The sequence below is a fragment of the Mauremys reevesii genome, linkage group 11, assembly GCF_016161935.1.
Source record: "Mauremys reevesii isolate NIE-2019 linkage group 11, ASM1616193v1, whole genome shotgun sequence".
NCBI lineage: Eukaryota > Metazoa > Chordata > Testudines > Geoemydidae > Mauremys > Mauremys reevesii.
The window spans coordinates 19,421,920-19,440,115 of record NC_052633.1 but is presented as its reverse complement, the minus strand read 5'-3'; the positions used below and the strand labels follow the sequence as shown (position 1 = coordinate 19,440,115).

General features: G+C 41.3%; 2 protein-coding genes across 4 annotated transcripts in view; one reads left to right on the top strand and one right to left on the bottom strand.

The window, feature by feature from the left end:
- Positions 1-42: 42 nt before the first annotated feature.
- Positions 43-15,859, bottom strand: WDR12 (WD repeat domain 12). Of its 2 annotated transcripts, none has more exons than XM_039495942.1 (13): positions 15,550-15,859; positions 14,559-14,653; positions 12,888-12,982; positions 11,483-11,589; positions 10,131-10,246; positions 9,439-9,593; positions 9,007-9,052; positions 7,192-7,277; positions 6,845-6,985; positions 6,611-6,716; positions 5,222-5,354; positions 2,999-3,071; positions 43-2,079 (listed from the first exon to the last, which is right to left on the bottom strand). In XM_039495942.1, the coding sequence occupies exons 1-13, from the start codon at positions 15,588-15,590 to the stop codon at positions 2,002-2,004; spliced, it is 1,272 nt and encodes a 423-aa protein (XP_039351876.1). In that variant the 5' UTR covers positions 15,591-15,859; the 3' UTR covers positions 43-2,001. The 2 variants fall into 2 exon arrangements, with proteins under 2 accessions (XP_039351876.1, XP_039351875.1); XM_039495941.1 differs by lacking the exon at positions 15,550-15,859 and adding an exon at positions 15,346-15,527.
- A 129-nt stretch (positions 15,860-15,988) lies between these two features.
- CARF (calcium responsive transcription factor) overlaps positions 15,989-18,196 on the top strand; it is a 50,678-nt gene continuing 48,470 nt past the window's right edge. For both annotated transcript variants that reach the window (XM_039495930.1, XM_039495931.1), the window contains exon 1: positions 15,989-16,267. The gene's annotated coding sequence lies outside the window, so the exon portion shown is untranslated. The remainder of the gene's footprint in view (positions 16,268-18,196) is intronic.

The window sequence follows — 18,196 nt, the reverse complement described above, 5'->3', positions numbered from 1 at the left end:
ACATTCAAACCACAGACCCTTTTTTCTTCCAAGTTAAAAATAAATAAATCAGAAAATAGAATTTTTCCCTCAGTTACTTTTATAAAGACTAGGCAAGAATGTAAATTACAAACCTAGAAATGGCCTTTGGAATACTCTAAAAGGATAAAGGAGAGCAAACTGATCTCTGAACCCCCTCCATCAACTAAAAGGCCACTCCATCAGTCTTTATTCAGTCAAGACCCCCTCTACAATGCAGTTTTGCCTAAGGATTACATGTCTAGGCACAAAAATACCACATTTTTACATTTAAAAAAAAAATTAAACCACAATACTAAATTCTAGCCCCTTTTAATAATTCATAAATGGTTTTTGCTTCATTATTTTAATGTCTTTTTTTGCAGTCCTCAGTGAAGAATAATATGGGGACCTCCATTCTTAGCCTGTGACTTAACTATGTTGTAAAAATATTAATCTTATTGAAAACCAAGACCTATATCATTTTTAAAAAAATGCAAAAACACTCAGACTTTAAATGTTTGGGGTTGGTTTATAACAAGAATGTGTAGTTTAGGAATGATTAGTTCCTTTGATACCCTGAACTATTTGTATACTATTTAATGAGGCAGAGCTCTTCCACTAGAGCTTGTAATGAAAACAGTACCACCAGGGGAGGAAGTGAGCCCCCATGGATGTCTAACTATTTTGATACAAGACTGAAGCTTTGTGAAATTTCTGTGTTTTCCTCTCCCCAGAAAACAGGTGAATTGTTGATCTACATCCTCTAAAATAAAGCTGATTGTGCATTAAATGCCACATCCTCAACCCAGCTAAATGCACAGATTGCTTCTACTAAATTGTAAAGAAAGTTCTCTAATGCAAGTTATTTGCTGATGTGAAAATATAAAGAGAGAGATCTGAGCATTTAACTTGCTCTTTGTTAAAGAATGTGTTCTAGTACTGAGATTCTCAGGCAACTTTCACACATGTTGAACCCTTATTATTTAATAGGAAATATTACTCAGAAGACCCCAGATTAAGATGATTTACTAATTTTATGTGGGGGAGGGTAAAAGAAAAAAAAATCATATACACAACTCCTTGGGGTATACAGCTCAGAATAGACAGTTACAATAAATGGATCTGATAAAACATTGCTTTGTCTGCAGTCTTTTTGCCAATGGGTACTTAGAGTTTCAGTTTGGACTGGGCACCCTATATTGCACAATAAGGGTTTCCTTAGCAGTTGGATATTCCATTAATGCGTTACTGTTTAGTATGTTAATCTGGCTAATGAATTGAGCATTTTTTCAATATCAGCCAGTAATTTTTTTTTAAAGTGTACATTTACACCACTTTAACTTATGAATGACAGGAATCAAAATATTCCATTTGCCAATAAAATCAAGAGAGAACACCTTGAAACTATAATGGTGACATAATTTGCATCACAACCCTATTAAGAACCTTATCTTAATTCCATTTCTTTCAGTGGAAGCAGGATCAGACATTGTTCAGGGGTGAGGGGTGAATCTTGAGCTAATAAGCACCTCCAGCCCCCACTGAAGAAACTGAAAATTGTGTAACTCAAGTACCTACTTGAGCTCAGACCATAATATACTGAACTTTATAGATAAAAGCTTTATAAAAAAAGAACGTGAATTAATACAAAATAATTTAGTCTAGTGAGTAATTTGTCTAGCAATCTCAGTAACACTATTAAAAGTAAACTCCAATGTTCTTTATATAGTCCTTATGAGAGAAAAGGGGACAATTGTTTGATTTCAGTATCAGACCAGATAAGTGTGAGGTTGCTTGGTGGTTCTGTCTTTCTGTTATAAATACATATACATGTTGCTATAATACAAAAACCAGAAAGGGCTGCTTTCTGGTACAAAGTAGAAGCAGACATTTTTTCTAGGAGGCTGTTTTCTTCAGATGCTGAACTGTACGTTATCTAAAAACTTCCAACAGGTTAGGGCTACTGGAAAGTAACCTCTAAAATCTTCTTGCCATTCATTTTCATGCTCCAACATCAGAGGTTGTTGCTGAATATCTATAGGAATATAGCTTGTTGTCTGCCCCTCCACTCAACAGCAACTGTAATGAGGAAAAACAAGTTGTGCTCACTGTCAAACCAAGTAAATATCCGCACAATTTTTGTCCCTGGGCAACACATATGAGCTGAATAAATATTTAAAATTATTCCTCAGCAGTCTGATTCTGTTCTTCCTCTGAAGAGCTAAATGTCAGGAGTAACAAACAATGGTGATGTGAACCCCATAGTCCATTTTAATTGGTTCAAATTCAGAAATACAGGCCTATATCTTACCCTCCTACAAAAAACAATTAGGGGAAGGTAAAGCTTATGTGAAAATGTCTAAGGCTTTCACTGGTCTAAGAGGTGGGACTGTGGAGTTGGGGGTCTCCAAAACCTATGCTGTGCTTAGATACATGCAGCTGGGCCCCAAGGTAAACATCATGCTCCTGCCCACACCACAAAGAAGTGGCAGCACACCTTTGCCAGGTCCAGCTGCCTGTGCATGCTACCTCCATAGTCTAATGCCACAGAGAAGAAAATGCTGCTTAGAGGAGCACAAGAGTAATTTTCATTATAAGTTCCCATGTCCAGAGAAAGAAACATGCCACCTTGAGTGGGTGTTCTGACTTCCACCCTTCCTTGATTTTGTCCCCCAAATGCTGTGGTGCAGAGCTTTCATATAATCCCCATGGATGGGTGGGGAGTGGCCATCTGGTAAGGATGCCAAATATCTACTTTTCCCCTATGGAGAGTCCATCCTAACCCATCACGCTACAATTAAGGCCTTCTGGTCTCCTCCATGCCATATAAGCAAAAGGAAGAATATGATCCACACACACCAACAGGAGATATCCAATAGCAAAAAGTTCATTGATGTTTAATTCTAAACTAGAGAACATCAATCATATCATCATCAGCCCCCTTCCCATCCAAAACACACACATGTAAGGAATAAAATCCCGTTCCTCAAGTTCTTACCCCTGCTTCTGTCCATTCCACACACAAAACCTTGTCTTCATGAGCAGCCAAATCATAGAGAGGAGCCTTGCAACTGATAAGATAGACATTTAGAGTCATAAATCATAAATTAAGTAAAATTATATACAAAGTTTTCACTCCTAGAAAATTCTGGGTTTGATCACACTATAATCTTGTAACATTTAAAAACCATACTTCTACCACTATACTACTTGGGGGAGAACAGAATTAAGCCATACGCTGGTCTTCCCAACCACTGAATTCAGACAACAGCTGTTCCTGATTCTAGGATGTATTTTTGTACGATTGTGTCTATACTAGGTAAGTGGATCATTGGTAACTAGACCAGTCAGATAGCATCAGTGGTGCAGGATGTCTACACAAGACATGCTCTTTTAGCTCACATGCTCACTTGTACTATATTACACCATTAGAAAGTTGCACTGCCTTTTGGGTACGCTCTGGAGCAGTGCCTTGTTGGAAATTTTGAAGGGCCTTCTGGGAGCCCAGAGGAATTGTGGAATAAGAGGTCAAGCTCCCATAAGGCTTTGAGTAGCGGTGCCATTTCCTACTCCTTTTCGCAAAATGGAAACCAGGGATGAACGCTTAGCTCTTGTTTCTTACTCCATAAGAAAGGATTCTGATGAGGCTAATGAAGAGCAGTTGCAAAGCATCTGAGGCAAGGCCATGGAGAATGTTCTGAGAGCACCTCCAGAGCGACAAAATTAGAGCCCAGTAGCTACTGACAAAATCTTTGGTGCCCCCACCCTGGAGTAGCTAGCTTTTATGCAGTATCTGAGCATTATATGCACGTAGGGAATGCAATTTTTGGATCCTGACTAGGGCCATGGACTGATAAGAGAAAGTTGTTCAAGGTGTGGCATCAGGAACAGTAGGTACAGAACTCAGAATAGAGGAAACAATTGACTGTACTTCTGTGGTGAGCTAGCCTTAACACTGCAGCACCAAACCAACAGGATGAAAGCTCTGTTCAGTGTGGGGAAAAAAAGAGTGGTGACTCCTCTGTGGCAGCTGACTACCCCAGATGGCTACTGGTGAGTAGGGCACCATTTTTGTGTTTGGGAAGTCTTGTGGGACCTATTGTTATGAAGGTGTGCATGGTAACACAAACATCAGATATCCACAAGTCTATGAAGTCCAAGACACCTCCCCAAGAAGCTCACATGAGTTTTGAGCTCTACTCCTGCCATGTTCAGCATAGGAAAAAAATCAAAAATACTAATCTCATTAAACAAGTTGCAGGCAGGTGAAAAACTAGGTACACAGTTTATTATAAAAGCCTTGATTATGCAATCGAACCCTAGACCAATTGTTCTTCTCTACCATTACCCCTTTCAAGTCAGATCTCGTTTGACTTAGACTAGTGGTTCTCAACCTTTCCAGACTAATGTAACCCTTTCAGGAGTCTGATTTGTCTTACGTACGCCCAAGTTTCACCTCACTTAAACTACTTGCTTACAAAATCAGACATAAAAATACAAGTGTCACAGCACACTATTACTGAAAAACGTCTTACTTTCTCATTTTTATCATATAATTGGAATATAAATATTATACTTACATTTCAGTGTATAGTACATAGAGCAGTATAAACAAGTCATTGTATGAAATTTTAGTTTGTTCTGATTTTGCTAGTGCTTTTTATGTAGCCTGTTGTAAAACTAGGCAAATATCTAGATGAGTTGATGTACACCGGAAGACCTCGCATATCTCCAGGGGTACATGGACCCCTGGTTGAGAACCACTGACCTAGACCTCTTGCTTTTGCAAGTATCTGTTTCAGACAGAAACTACTCCTTTCCTTGCAGCTACGTGTTATGAAATGTCCACAATGCGGAGCAAATCAAACTACACATCTAACAATCTTGCTAGCATACCTAAGATTTAAAATAAATAAATAAAAAATTAAACCCACTAGCAAGATTACTAATGAAACCTCTTTCCACGCCATCTCACTCAATGCAGTATTGCCACAGAAATCCTGGGTGGGAAGGTCAATGCAGTTGATTTCAACGTCCAGCCACAGAGCTGCTGACAGAAGGCAAGTGCATTTCTCGCTCATCTATTAGGTGTTTCTAATCTCCATACGGATTCCAGAAATTTAGTTGGAGTCTCCATTTAACTTCCCCATATACTTTTGTTGTGTCACTAGGCTCATGAAACTCTAAATGCTACCTGTGAATATTAAAGAATGGCATTTACCTCCTTGTGTCCCAAATCTTGACAACGTTGTCTAGAGAACCTGAGATTAGCTGTTGCTCATGTGTGGGAGACCACTTCACAGATGTCACCCAGCCAGTGTGAGAGGTCAAAGAGAGGAGTACCAAGGAACCATCTGGGACAGAAAAAATGAAAACCCACCACCCCAATTTACAGAAATGTATACAGGTCAGTTTAAGATATTTATAAAATCCACCAGTATATGAGAAGCAGTCAAGATTAACACAGGTGGGGGCCGGGTAGTTCTTCCTGATCATGTCATAAGATTGTTTCAGACAGCATGAGAGCTTAAAATGCACGCACGCATGCACACAATCTCCTGTAGAAAGGATAAAAATCTAACCACCTTATTGTTACCAAAGAGGCACGTTTTCCACTGTTGAAAGAGTTTCTTTGATGAAGATGACTGAATGGCTCTAGGGATCAGTAATGGGATATGAAGCCTTTTATCTCTAGATTATTGGTTCAAATCTGGCCTGGTTTGTAGTGGCTAAAAAAATATTCCTGACTGGCTTATGATGTGTGATAGTCTCAGTCTATATCATGAACTGCAATGACTGGCAGCCATTTCAGACTTGTAAGGAGTCCAAAGATTGATCAGACATGTAATCAGCTACTTTTCCACTTCTACAGATGGTCTCCCCTATTCAGGGTTTAGGCACCCTGACAAAACAGTGGCATTTAACCCACTGATAAAAGTGACTTTAGATTTCAAGGCTGTTAGCAGGGCAGCTTTCAAAATTCAGTAAAAAAAGAAATGTCTTTAAAAGAGAAGAATTTGATTTGTTTTCCAAGTTACTGTCTAAGGCAAGGGTTGGCAACCTCTGGCACGCGGCTCACCAGGGTAAGCATCCTGGCAGGCCGGACCAGTTTGTTTACCTGCCGCCTCTGCAGGTTCAGCCGATTGCGGCTCCCACTGGCCACGGTTCACCGCTCCAGGCCAATGGGGGTGGCAGGAAGCGGCGCGCACCGAGGGATGTGAAAGTTATTAAGAATGAAAAAGTCAAGCCTCAAAAAGCAATAGTACTTAGAATAGCCAATTAAATGAGCTACTGCTGTGGTCAGCTGAAACAAGGCTCACTCAGAGAGCAGGGAGGGAATGAGGATAGCTTCTCATCACTTTACACAGTCATGGGAGCATTTTTGCAATGGAATGTGGAAAGGATCCAGGTTCATACAGCTTTCCCTGTCCCCACCGCTCCTGTTAATTTTTGGCTAAAATGGTCTAGTACCCCCAGTTAGGAAACAGACAAATACCAAAGTTTGTGTGTGTATATCTCATGATATGTGTTGAGATGTACCCCCTTCTCTCAACACTCATTATGAATTTGAAAAGTCATTTGTGTTACCCACACATTCACTTCTGCTCACCTTTAGTGCGGGGATCCCATAATCTAATGTGTCTGTCAGTACTCCCAGATGCTAGACGCCGACACAATGGTGAGTAGGAGATAGAATTAAACACTTTGTTTCCGGTCTGCATAAGAAAAGAAGTCATAAGTTAGCAGCTACTCTTGTACAAATTCTAAATTCAAACTGAACTGGAGTTACACCAGTGGGAATTTGGTGAAAAGTTTTAATGTACAACATGTAAAGAAATCTCACCAAAGTTGATTTGAGACCTCCTGTCTCCACATCCCATATTTTAATTGAATGATCCCATGATCCACTACAAATTTCTTCAGCATCTGACCACAGCACAGAGGAGATGGCTTCAGTATGGCCAGAAAGAGTTGCAATGGGAGTCTAGAAATTAAAATATTAAGATCAGAAAAATGGTGGCTTAGTTATTGTAGGAAAAAACCATTATTTCACCAAATAAATGTTTGTATTTAGATTAATTTTCAGATATTTCATCAGAAATTTCCCCCTACACTTATCAAAAAAGGAAAATATTTTCCATTTCCATGCTTTTCAGCTGAGGTTCTACATAAATCCTGAGCACTTCTTACCCTGGTTAGTCCAAGCTGTTCAATTTTCTGCTTCTTCCTTGGTCTGTTTGCTGCTTCTTCTATTTCATCCTCTTCATCTGTAGGCACTATGATGGAAAGAAAGTAAAGCTTGGTTTAGAAGGGTCTGGGATGCATTCCCAGCTAAGTACTTACATGGCCTCCCCCATCACCATAGTATCCAATTGCCTGCCAAATATAAATTTAATCCTCAACACTCCTGCCAATTAGATCAGTATTATTATTCCCATTTTACAGCTGAGGAATTTAGGCACAAAGAAATTAACTCAGATCTTCCACATCCTAGAGGAATTCCTCTACAAGACCATCCCTTCCTTCATGGAAAAAAACTCAATAAATCCATCCTATATTCTGTACACAGTCACTCTATATTTTAATTTACACATTTATATATAAACTTAAATGGGCACTTTGAAAGGAGGCATCCAACTGGCTAGAGAAGGACTGTATGGTTATTTTATGTCACCAGGTCAGGATCAGTTTAGTCAATTTATTGTCCCTCAAGTCACGATGCCTATGAAAGAAGATTAGGAAAAGAGTCCACAACTTCTTAAAGCGTCCATATTTTAAAAACTACAAACTGTACGAGCCTATTGAACGCTAAAATCTGTAGATAGTATTTGGGAAAAGGCACCCAGTTGGCAGCTATACGTGAAATCTAAGTGTTTAAGTTAAGTTTAGACCATGACCCTGTAATTAAAATCTGTGCAGAGGTCTGCCACATTATGTCAATGCAGACTGGGGGCTTTAATCTGTTTTAAGTAATAGTGTCCATTATTGCAGAAAAACCAGAAGTTAAATTGTTAAAACTGAACTCTCTAATACAATCTTGGCACAGTTACCGTTGCACCATAATAAATGACTATAGCGAGGAGGTGTGGCCTTCCTCAGAGACTGAGGGGGAGGGACCACTCCCCATCCCCTGGTGGGTGGATCCAGGCAAGCCATGCGGCCCCCCCACCCCAAGCAGAAGGGTGGGACAGGAAGTTTAAATGTCAGGCTCTGCAGCTCAGTTGGGTGAGAGCCGGAGAAAGGAGCAGATGTCCCTCATCTGCTGCTGAGCCCTATGCCCAAGACGGAGCTCTACAGTGCCGAGGCCCCTGAAGGGGTGCTGGGACTGCCACTGGCCATGTACCCTGAGGAGAAGGAGGAACCCAGGAGATGGAGGTACAGTAGGAAGCAGCCCTGGGGCACTAGACATTAGTCCGGTTTGGTTGCCAGAGTCTAGGTCAGTGTGTTTCAGTGGGATCCCTGCTCACTCAGCGGTGGAAGGTTCTGCCATAGTCAGGGCCCATGGTTAGGATCCGGTGGAATAGGGTGGGCCTGAACCTCCCCACCCCCTGCTACCAGCCCCACCCCTGGAGTTGGTAGCCTCCCCAGCTTAGGCTGGATGGCCTGAAACAGCTTGTTGCTCTGCCCCACTATAGGCAACTATATTTAAGGGGGGGGAACCCACAAGAACAAGCATATTATTCTCAAATGGAAAATGTATAAAAGCAGTAACACGTCAAAATAAGAGTTTCTGGTATAACTGAGTAGCTATATATATATATATATATATATATATATGTATATATATATATGTATATATATATATATATATGTATATATATATATGTATCTATATATATATATATATATATAACTTCAAAAGTGAAAAATTAAGACAATACTCATTTTAAGTGGTTGAAATAAAAATCTATTCAGAAGTTTCAGTCATTCCAAATAATTAAATTTTAAAACTCTAAGTTACAGCCAAAAATCTCAGGCAAAGTATTCATAAAATATTCATCTTACCTGCAGACCAGATCTTTAACATCTTATCCCAAGATCCACTGCAGAACTAGATAAACAGAAACTTTTTATTAAAAAGATTATGTAAAATCCAACTAGTTCACATAAGCCACAGAAAGTCATCATTCTGCTCAAAATGTTGCCTAATCTACTAAAATCATCTTCAGCTTTTTGTGCAATATTAAGGGTTTTATGTACCTTTTCTTTTCAATACACTGCATTACTTCCATTATATCAAATGCAAGGCTATCACCAATTTATAAGTGCTTTGGTATCCACAATTAATACATAGGTTTATACAAATTGTATGCACTTGACAACATATGACCAATTCACACACACAGGACAAAAAAATGTGATTTTTACATATAAACAAGCAACACAGAATCCACAACTCACTAGCTCAACACAGACCTCTTTCAGCAAGTAACTCACTTTAGTTCTTGTGCAGTCAACTGCTATAGAGTCCACACTTCCAGCATGTCCTCTACAACAGTGAAGGGCTTTCACTTTGTTCCTCTCTACATTCCACTCCCACAGCAGGATAGTCTGATCCAGAGAGGCACTGAGTAGCAGGCATGACAAACTATCTAAGGAAGGAAGAAAGTGCCAACATACAAATCCAATTAAGGAAGTCCTTCTAAAAATCCTTTTAGAGGAAGCAAGATTAAGATTTTAAAAATTTACACAGTGATCCAATACAAATTAAGAGATTCATGTAAATACACCAGACCCTCACTAGAACGTGAAATTTGGGATCCATGCGCGGTACTGCGTTACAATGAATTGCAGCCATGGATCCTAAATTTAATTACTTTAATTGCAACTGCGTTATGTGTGAATTCATGCTATACAGACACGCGTTCTAGCGAGAGTCTGGTGAATCACAGATTTAAATGCACAAATACTAATGAAGATTAACTTAGAATATTTAAATAATTATTAGAAAATACTGGCGTTTGTTTAAGAAGTATTTTATCATGAGGGATTTTACTCCATTATTTCCATTTCTAATATATTACAAGCAGTGCTTACAATAGCTGTAACATTTAGGTTGGGAATTGCACCTGTATGTTTTCCAGTAAATTGCTCTAGCCCCACTCCCAACCAGTATAAGGTGTACTGACCTTTTTTCACCCATGCCACATCTTTCACCACCTCTGTGTGCCCAGCAATTGTCATGATGGATTTTCCTTCTAAAGACCAGATTCGAGAGGTCTGATCATAAGAGCCAGTCAAGATCCTAGGGGATACAGATATTGAAACATTCTTTAAAGCCAATGGTGCATCATGGGAGCTCTTTTCCATGAGGAACTTCGAGACTACTAGAAGGATAACCAGTTGAGAGACATGAATAAAGAAAACATCTCCTTTATGCAAATCTTAGTCCTCTTTGAAATAAAAAAAAATAACATTAAAATTTAACTTGTTTGAAAAAACTGGATCAAATTTAGATTTTAATAGGTTCAAAGCAAACTTTAAGGAATGAATTAGCTGTGGCTTTCTAGACAAGGTATACAGGAGAGAGAAGTGAGAATATTGATCATTCTGGTAAATTAAATGCTGAAGTCTCATGTCTAATTTAAGACCAACCAAAGAAAAATAATTATAATAAATTCTTTACACTGATTAGCAAAGCATTTTCAATCCATTAATAAATGGAGTCTCAGTATAATCAATAGCGAACAACAGCTCTGGAAATATCTATAGTAGAACCTCAGAGTTACGAACTGACCAGTCAACCACACCGCTGATTTGGAACCGGAAGTCACCAGCAGAGATGGAAAAAGAAATAGCAAATACAGTACAGTACTATTAAACGTAAATTACTAAAAAAAAAAAAGTGAAGCAGCATTTTTCCTCTTCATAGTAAAGTTTCAAAGCTGTATTAAGTCAATGTTGCGTTGTAACCTTTTGAAAGAACAACCATAATGTTTTGTTCAGAGTTACAAACAACCTCCATTCCTGAGGTGTTCGTAACTCTAAGGTTCTACTGTAGTAGAAAAGACAAGTAGTGTGGTAAACATTTCTTTAAAGCACTCCAGATAAGGGTTTTGAAACTATAGTAATAACTTAAAATGAATATTTGAAGTATAAAATATTGAAATGTTAGAAATAAATGTAAAAAGACAGCAAGATGTTATTGTTTTATTAAAGGAGATATCATCAGTGCTACTCATCAGTTCTAACTCATACCAGGAGCAAATCTCATCCTCTTATGCATGGTACCTTCCTACTTGGGTTAAAGTTACTGTCAAGGTAGCATGGAGGAGCTCAAACTTCAGCTAATTTCCCAGGCATATGGCCTGCATATAAAAATTTATTTAAAAGGTAGAAAAATCATTTAAAAGAAAAGATAAATTTGGAATGGAAAGAAAACTGTTAAAAAGAAGTACCAATAAATAACTATGGAATCAGCTACAGACAGTGGGAGAAACCAAGATGGATATTTATGACTGGCTTAGTGGGTCTGCGATACCATTCTTCTGTAGCTTCAATAGAACTGATCCAGTCGTCATGGAACATGCATTCCTCGGGTTGAGGTGCTGTGTACTTCTCCACATATTCTATTTCCACCACTTCCTCCTAAACTCTCAAAAGACAAGAAGCCTATCAGTGTGTTTTTTCTTTTTAAATAAACAATCATAATGATCTAGTACAGTAGTTCCCAACCGCTCCGAGCAGTGGTATCAATTGGCAAGACAAAGGTATCAACTATACAAGCCAGAGTCCCCTACCTTCCATGCGACTGTGTGCGCTCTACTCTGCCTTAGAAATTGAGCTGCTACTGCAAATGGGGATTCAGGTAGCCCTAACTCCTTGACAGGCAAGCATATGCATAACTGAACAGAAGACAGATGGTAGCAATGCATCAGGACCCAGAGCACAAAGATTCATAATTAAGGGCCCAGTGCTGCAAACACTTAAGAATGTGTGTAATTTTACTTAGGTGAGCAGTCCTATTGAAGTCAATAGGAGGGGGAGGGATAGCTCAGTGGTTTGAGCATTGGCCTGCTAAACCCAGGGTTGTGAGTTCAATCCTTGAGGGGGCCACTTAAGGATCTGGGGCAAAAAAATTGGTCCTGCTAGTGAAGGCAGGGGGCTGGACTCAATGACCTTTCAAGGTCCCTTCCAGTTCTAGGAGATAGGTAATAATTAGAGATATACCAATTACCTTTTTCAATGGGCCCACTTCACATGATTAAAGTTACATAAATGCTTAAGCTTTTGCAGGATTGGGCTCTTAGCGAATGAGCGATACCTTAAGTACAAGTACGTCACTACTGATCAACGCTACCTATTGGCTTATCAAATTACTAATACAGTGTTTAAAAGTAGCTGCAAATGATTTCCATAGCAAGACAGTGTTGTTCCTTTTCTTTTCTAGGTTTTCCCCACTATGCTTATCATGCTTAGTAGTGGAGTGTCTATAATACTTCATATCATTTGACCCATATAGTGCCACTGACCACAGACTAGCAGAGCAGGAGACAAAAGTACATTGATGGTGACCAAAATGGGACCAATCTCCCTCCAGAACTGTATGAAACCAGACAACAGGAGAAGGAAGTGTCTCAGATTGCTCAATAGCAAACTCTAGTCATTAGGAGCACTTTCAGGCTCCAAACCAAGTCTTGGTGAATCCTCCATGGGCAAAAGAATAATGCAGGGTCTTCAGAGGAAAATAAGGGAAATTATTTGGGCTTCATCAGAAAGGCAAAGGAATACTAAGGGAGAAAAATACATGGAATATGGAGAACTTTCCTAATCAGAACTGTAAACCAGATCAAATTTAAAATCTGTATCTAATTAAATGGTCTAGGTCGGGCTCTTTAAATCCCATCATCCTACAATGTGGTCCACAGAAAGTGTGTATGACTTACTGTTGAGATGTTTTCTGCTTCCATGTGTTTGACCAGCGACATACGCAAGAACTGGCCCTTGACAAGGAAATCAAACTCCACATATTTGTGGTCCTCTAAGACAAACAAGAAACAATGTTTAAATTTCAAGTCTTAACTTATACAATCCAGAAAAAAAGAGCAAATTTTAGGAACTGAAACTAAATTTAGTTAAAATAAATTCAAGGGCCACCTTCTTCTCCCAGTTACAACTGTGCAACCCCCTTATCTAAAAGGGATTACACAGATTTAACTGAGGGCAGATCTTGACCCAAAGGATGCCTTGGGGAAAACAGCACCTAAGTTTCTATAAGTAGCGTCTCTGTAGCCAGGACTCCAGGCTTCTAAGGTGTTACCTCTTCAATTTTAGTTACAATTTGAGAAGTTAAGAACAACTTTTATAGTTTTACATGGGCTGAGACCCAGTTATACCTCCATTTCTGTCTGCTGGAGCATCTCTGTTGTTGGCTAACCACAGTCCAGGTACCAACCTCTGGAACTTCCCTCCTGACTACTCACCAGGGAAAGAGTCAGGTGAGTTTCAAATAACACTGCAAGGTTTTAGTCAGTCAACGGGATTAAAATTTTGTTTTTATTTCTTTTTTCTCCCAATGTGATAAGTACTGTATAAATAGAATGGAGGGCTGGTAACAGTCCCTTCCCCAAAAAGCTTACAATCTAAATACGTAGCCAGACAAAAGGTAGATAAGAGACAAAGTGAGAAGAAAGTAACGGTGAGATTGACACAACAGGTATGTCTCTCTTTTATTTTTAAAAACATTTTTTTTCAGCACTTCTCAACTGCTACAAAATAAGCACATTATCTAAAAGTCTGTGATACAGCTCTTTTTGCAAGTGAGGGTTTATCACTTTGCAGTTTGAATGGACGCATACTTTATTTGCAGTTGTTTCAAGAATCCTGCCCATCAAGGGCAGGACTGCTTATGAGTTTTACTCTTGATTTCCCCCAATCATTCATGCGATCAGTCCTGTGCAAGCAGACCCGTACTTGTGTATGGTTCCACTGACTTCAATCAAACTCTGGCTTGGTCTACACTTAAAAGTTATATTGCCATAGCTATGTCGGTCAGCACTGTGGAAAAAACCCATACCCGGAAGAATGCCTCTGCCAATGCAGCTAAAGTTTGGGGAGGGGATGTTCCTACACTGACATAAAAACTCTCTGTGTAAACTATTTCTACGCTAGGGGTCTATGCCAACATAGCTTTGCCAGCATAGGCACCATACTGTATACATGTACAGTATATCTTTGTGGGCATCAGGTCCATCTGCATAGATCTGAGTGCAGAATCAAGGGCTATATTTTTAATGATCATGTACGATGCCTAGAAACTGTTATAGATACTATAAGACAAGTAAGAACAATAAGGGAGGTAAGATCCTCTATGAAAATTTGAAAGGAGAATTTTGTCCAACTGTGAAAACAATTGTTTTTCCAACCAAGGAATCTTGATGAGTCTTATATGCTTTGCTGTACTCACGTTCATAAGTCTTTGCAGGAGTGGAACCTTTGTATGTTAAGCCCCTATAGTTTACACACTTATAAAGAGATTCTAAATACTTTAGTAAGTTTCTATTTTTTTTAAAGTATTCCTTTTTCTAAAAGAGGTAAATCACCTTCCAAATACATACCATGTTTAGCTTGCAGCAATTTATTGATGATGTTACTGAGGTCAGCAATTTCAGAGGCTGCTGGGATAGAGAATGGAACATCATCTACTACATACCTAAAGGGAAGAAAATAGGAATTGACTCATTGAGCTATCAGTTTCAGCACTTCTCAACTGGTACAAAATAAGCACATTATCTAAAAGTCTGTGATACAGCTCTTTTTGCAAGTGAGGGTTTTAATCACTTTGCAGTTTGAATGGACGCATACTTTATTTGCAGTTGTTTCAAGAATCCTGCCCATCATAATCTCATTATACTGCATAGTTTAGGCTCACTTTGGTAAGATTTTATGAAGTTCAACTCGTCTGTAGCCAAGCAAGAACCAGGAACTATTTTTTTCCACCTTTTTTGAAACCTACTCTTCTAACATTCACAAATACAATAGCTCATAATATACACTATAGTGTATCCAAATTAATCTCTAAGATCCAAGCGAAATCTACCTGGTAGAGAAGCCAGTAGCACTGAGAAAGTATAGAAAATGAGTGAATATTAAAAGAGTTGCTAAAGCCCCACCCCTTACAACATTTACCAACACTTAGATTATGGCCTTGATTCTATTCCCCCTAAAATCAGAGAGGATGCCTCTGACTTCAGTGGAAGCAAAATAAAGGCCACTGTGTAAATCTTGATCACAGATCTTTTCAATTAACTTGTAGGAGTTTATGGAGTTTTGTTGGGAAATGCTGTTGCCAGGAAAGATGAAGTAAATAAATCTATCTTCCCCAACCAACACTCACCCACCTACCCCAGTAAGATTTGACCCTGTCGCAGTATCCTCAATTTCCCTTCTCCTAGTTGCTCTCCTTCCCATCCACCCTCCCGCGGTGGTAGTCTGCACATGGTGTATGACCGCCCAGGACTATATCAATGCCAGGCATCGCTCATCAGTATCGTTCTTGTCCGCGTTTCCCTTGCTCCCCCCCGGGCAGTTAGGCCATCCCAGACTCACTTGTGGTTCTCGGTGAAGAACCGAGCCTGGAGCTGGGCCATTGGGTCGGAGAGGGCGAGGCTGGGCCGGGGCTGCGTGTGCGTCTGTGCCCAGCTGAGGACTGACACGGAGTGCAGGAGAGAAGGCTGGACGCGGCCCTGAGCGCTCTCCCCCCAGCCAGCGAAGCACAGCGAGCACGTGTCTCGGAGCCGCAGTCAATCAGCCCGGAGCAGCGGCGCAGATCGAGCATTCCGCCAGCGATTAGTGGGGGCTGCTCTTAAGGGCCCGGAGCCGCTCCCCCGGTCAAGCCACTCTGGGCGCCCCGCCCACCAGTTCCTGGCTGGGTGAGAATGGGAGCTACTCGCGCACGCACTCACGCTGCAGCCTGTGAGGCAAACGCAGAGACGCCACCCTTCATTACGGCAGGCTCCATGGAAACTACAAGTCCCAGCATGCAGCGCGGCCCACGGGAATGGCAGTGGACGAGGTGTCCCGGGACTACAAATCCCAGCATGCATAGCGCGAGAGGCCACAACTCCCAACGTGCCATGCGCCGCCTCACAGCAGGGTAGCGATTTCTTCCCCGTGCAACCTGTAAGCTTCAGTAAGGGCATTTGGGGGCCATTATTTCCGGGTTGTACGGTGGCCCGTGGGGACCAGATCACACGGTAGGGAGTGCGTTGCTGCGCCTGCGCTGTACGGCTGTCTCCATGGTGGTGCCTGCGAGAGCCAAGACGAGGTTGAGTAGACTCGTTCTGAATTTTCTCTCCGCTTCCCTGACTCCCCTGCAGGGTTCGCGGCAGCCGAGGCGGGAGGAGCCGCGCCCAGCCTGCCCTCCCCACCCCCAGCGCGCGCGGGGCGTTCTGGCTCCCAGACCTGCCGGGGGCTGTGGGGCGGCGCCGCGGAGGAGGGGGGCAGCCCCCCGGGGCTATTGTTCTGCGGGGCCAACATGGCGGGGGCCCGGCTCTGCCGCCGGGAGGTCCTGGCAGCGCGGCCGCCGGCGCTGCTCGCCGCCCGGCGTGAGGAGAGGTAGAGCCGCTGCCCTGCCTCGCCCCCGCCGGGGGGATGGACCCTGCCCGCAGCCCCTCAGTGTGGGGACGGACAGGGGAGGGCAGAACCCGCTGCCCCCCAGTGTGGGGAGGGGGGGATCAGGGCAGAACCCGCTGCCCCCCAGTGTGGGGAGGGGGGATCAGGGCAGGACCCGTTGCCCCTCCCAGTGAAGGGAGGGGGGGGGATCAGGGCAGGACCCGCTGCCCCCCAGTGTGGGGAGGGGGGGATCAGGGCAGGACCCGCTGCCCCTCCCAGTGGAGGGAGGGGGGGATCAGGGCAGGACCCGTTGCCCCCCCAGTGAGGGGACGGGAGAGGGGTAGTTAGGACAGGACCCGCTGTCTGTCGGGGCGGGGGGTGCTCTGGACAGGACCGGCTGTGCCTCCTGGAGTCAGGTCGTGACCTACTATACCCTTGGTGGTGGGGAGAGAGATTAAGGGTTCAGGTTAAGGCCCATGGGGAGATGGAAGAGTGGTTATCAAGCCTAGATCCACTGTCTTCTTCCTTTTGAAGCGGAGGGCTTTTGCTGTATATGTCAATGAGACATTTACAGGTCCATTCATCATTGTTTGACATTTCCCTCTACAAATTATGCTGGTAGAGTTGGGGACACAGCCCCTGGGATGTATGCGTATAACATGTATGCACACATCCTGTACAGTTCTCTATGAGATACTGAGTTACTGGTGTATAAGATTTGGGTATGTTTCATGTACTTGTTCACTGTTGATGATTTACTGATGTGATTTGGTGAACCTTAATGTTCATGTAACACAACATCTAAAAATAAAGTTTTATTAAAATCAAATTTGGTGGATTTTAAAAAAGTACTGTACTTATAAGTGAATTCAGTATTTTGGAGAAAGATGTTTACCTTGCATCTGTTTGATTCCTTAGTTATGGACTAAGTGAGTAGCTGTATCTGTCTGTAATGTGTGGTGGTTCTATGGGTAACCTCATAGAGAAGGAAGGGTTGTCTTGATGTTTTAAATTAGTAAGATTTATATGCTTTCTTCAGAAACACATTTTTTAAAAAAATCAATGTCTTGCAAGTGTAATTGATGTAAATGCTTTTTTGTTGGTTTTTTATATCTGTAATTTGTACACCTAGTTAATAATTGCAGAAAGACACTAAGCAATAGCTTTTCCACAATTTTTTTTAAAAAGCCTACTGAATAATTTCTATAGTTTTATAGAAATAAAATGAAAGGCACCATATAAGTGGATAAGCAGTTTCTCTGAGTCTTTCTTAGCTCCCCTCACAACAAAGATTAAGAAAATTTAGGTCATATGTTACAAATATGTGTGTGGCCAGTGTAATTCATTTTCATTCAAGAAGCCATGACTATTGAATATGCTCAATTACTTTACTCTCACCGGTACCCATTATTAATGATTTAGTTGATGTAGAAATGTCTCATAAAACACACTTCTTTTGAAGGGGCATTTAATTGCATCAAGGCTGTGTGACTGTCTCAAACTGTTTCTCATAACTCAGCACTATTTTCATGGAAAATTGGGGACAATATTGCTATTGATTCCTTGAGTATGACATAACTAGGGCCCTACCAAATTCATGGTCCATTTTGGTCAATTTCACAGTCATGGGATTCTAAAAATC

Bases quoted from the DNA above. Each gene is read 5' to 3' on its own strand.
- WDR12 (XM_039495941.1), bottom strand. From the start codon at position 15,440: ATGTGCAGACTACCACCGCGGGAGGGTGGATGGGAAGGAGAGCAACTA. The intron at 7,278-9,006 runs GTAAGATGAATA...TTTCCATCATAG, and splicing joins GTTAAAGATCTGGTCTGCAG to TGCCTACAGATGAAGAGGAT. The intron at 5,355-6,610 runs GTGAGCAGAAGT...TTTCTGTCCCAG, and splicing joins ATGGGATCCCCGCACTAAAG to ATGGTTCCTTGGTACTCCTC.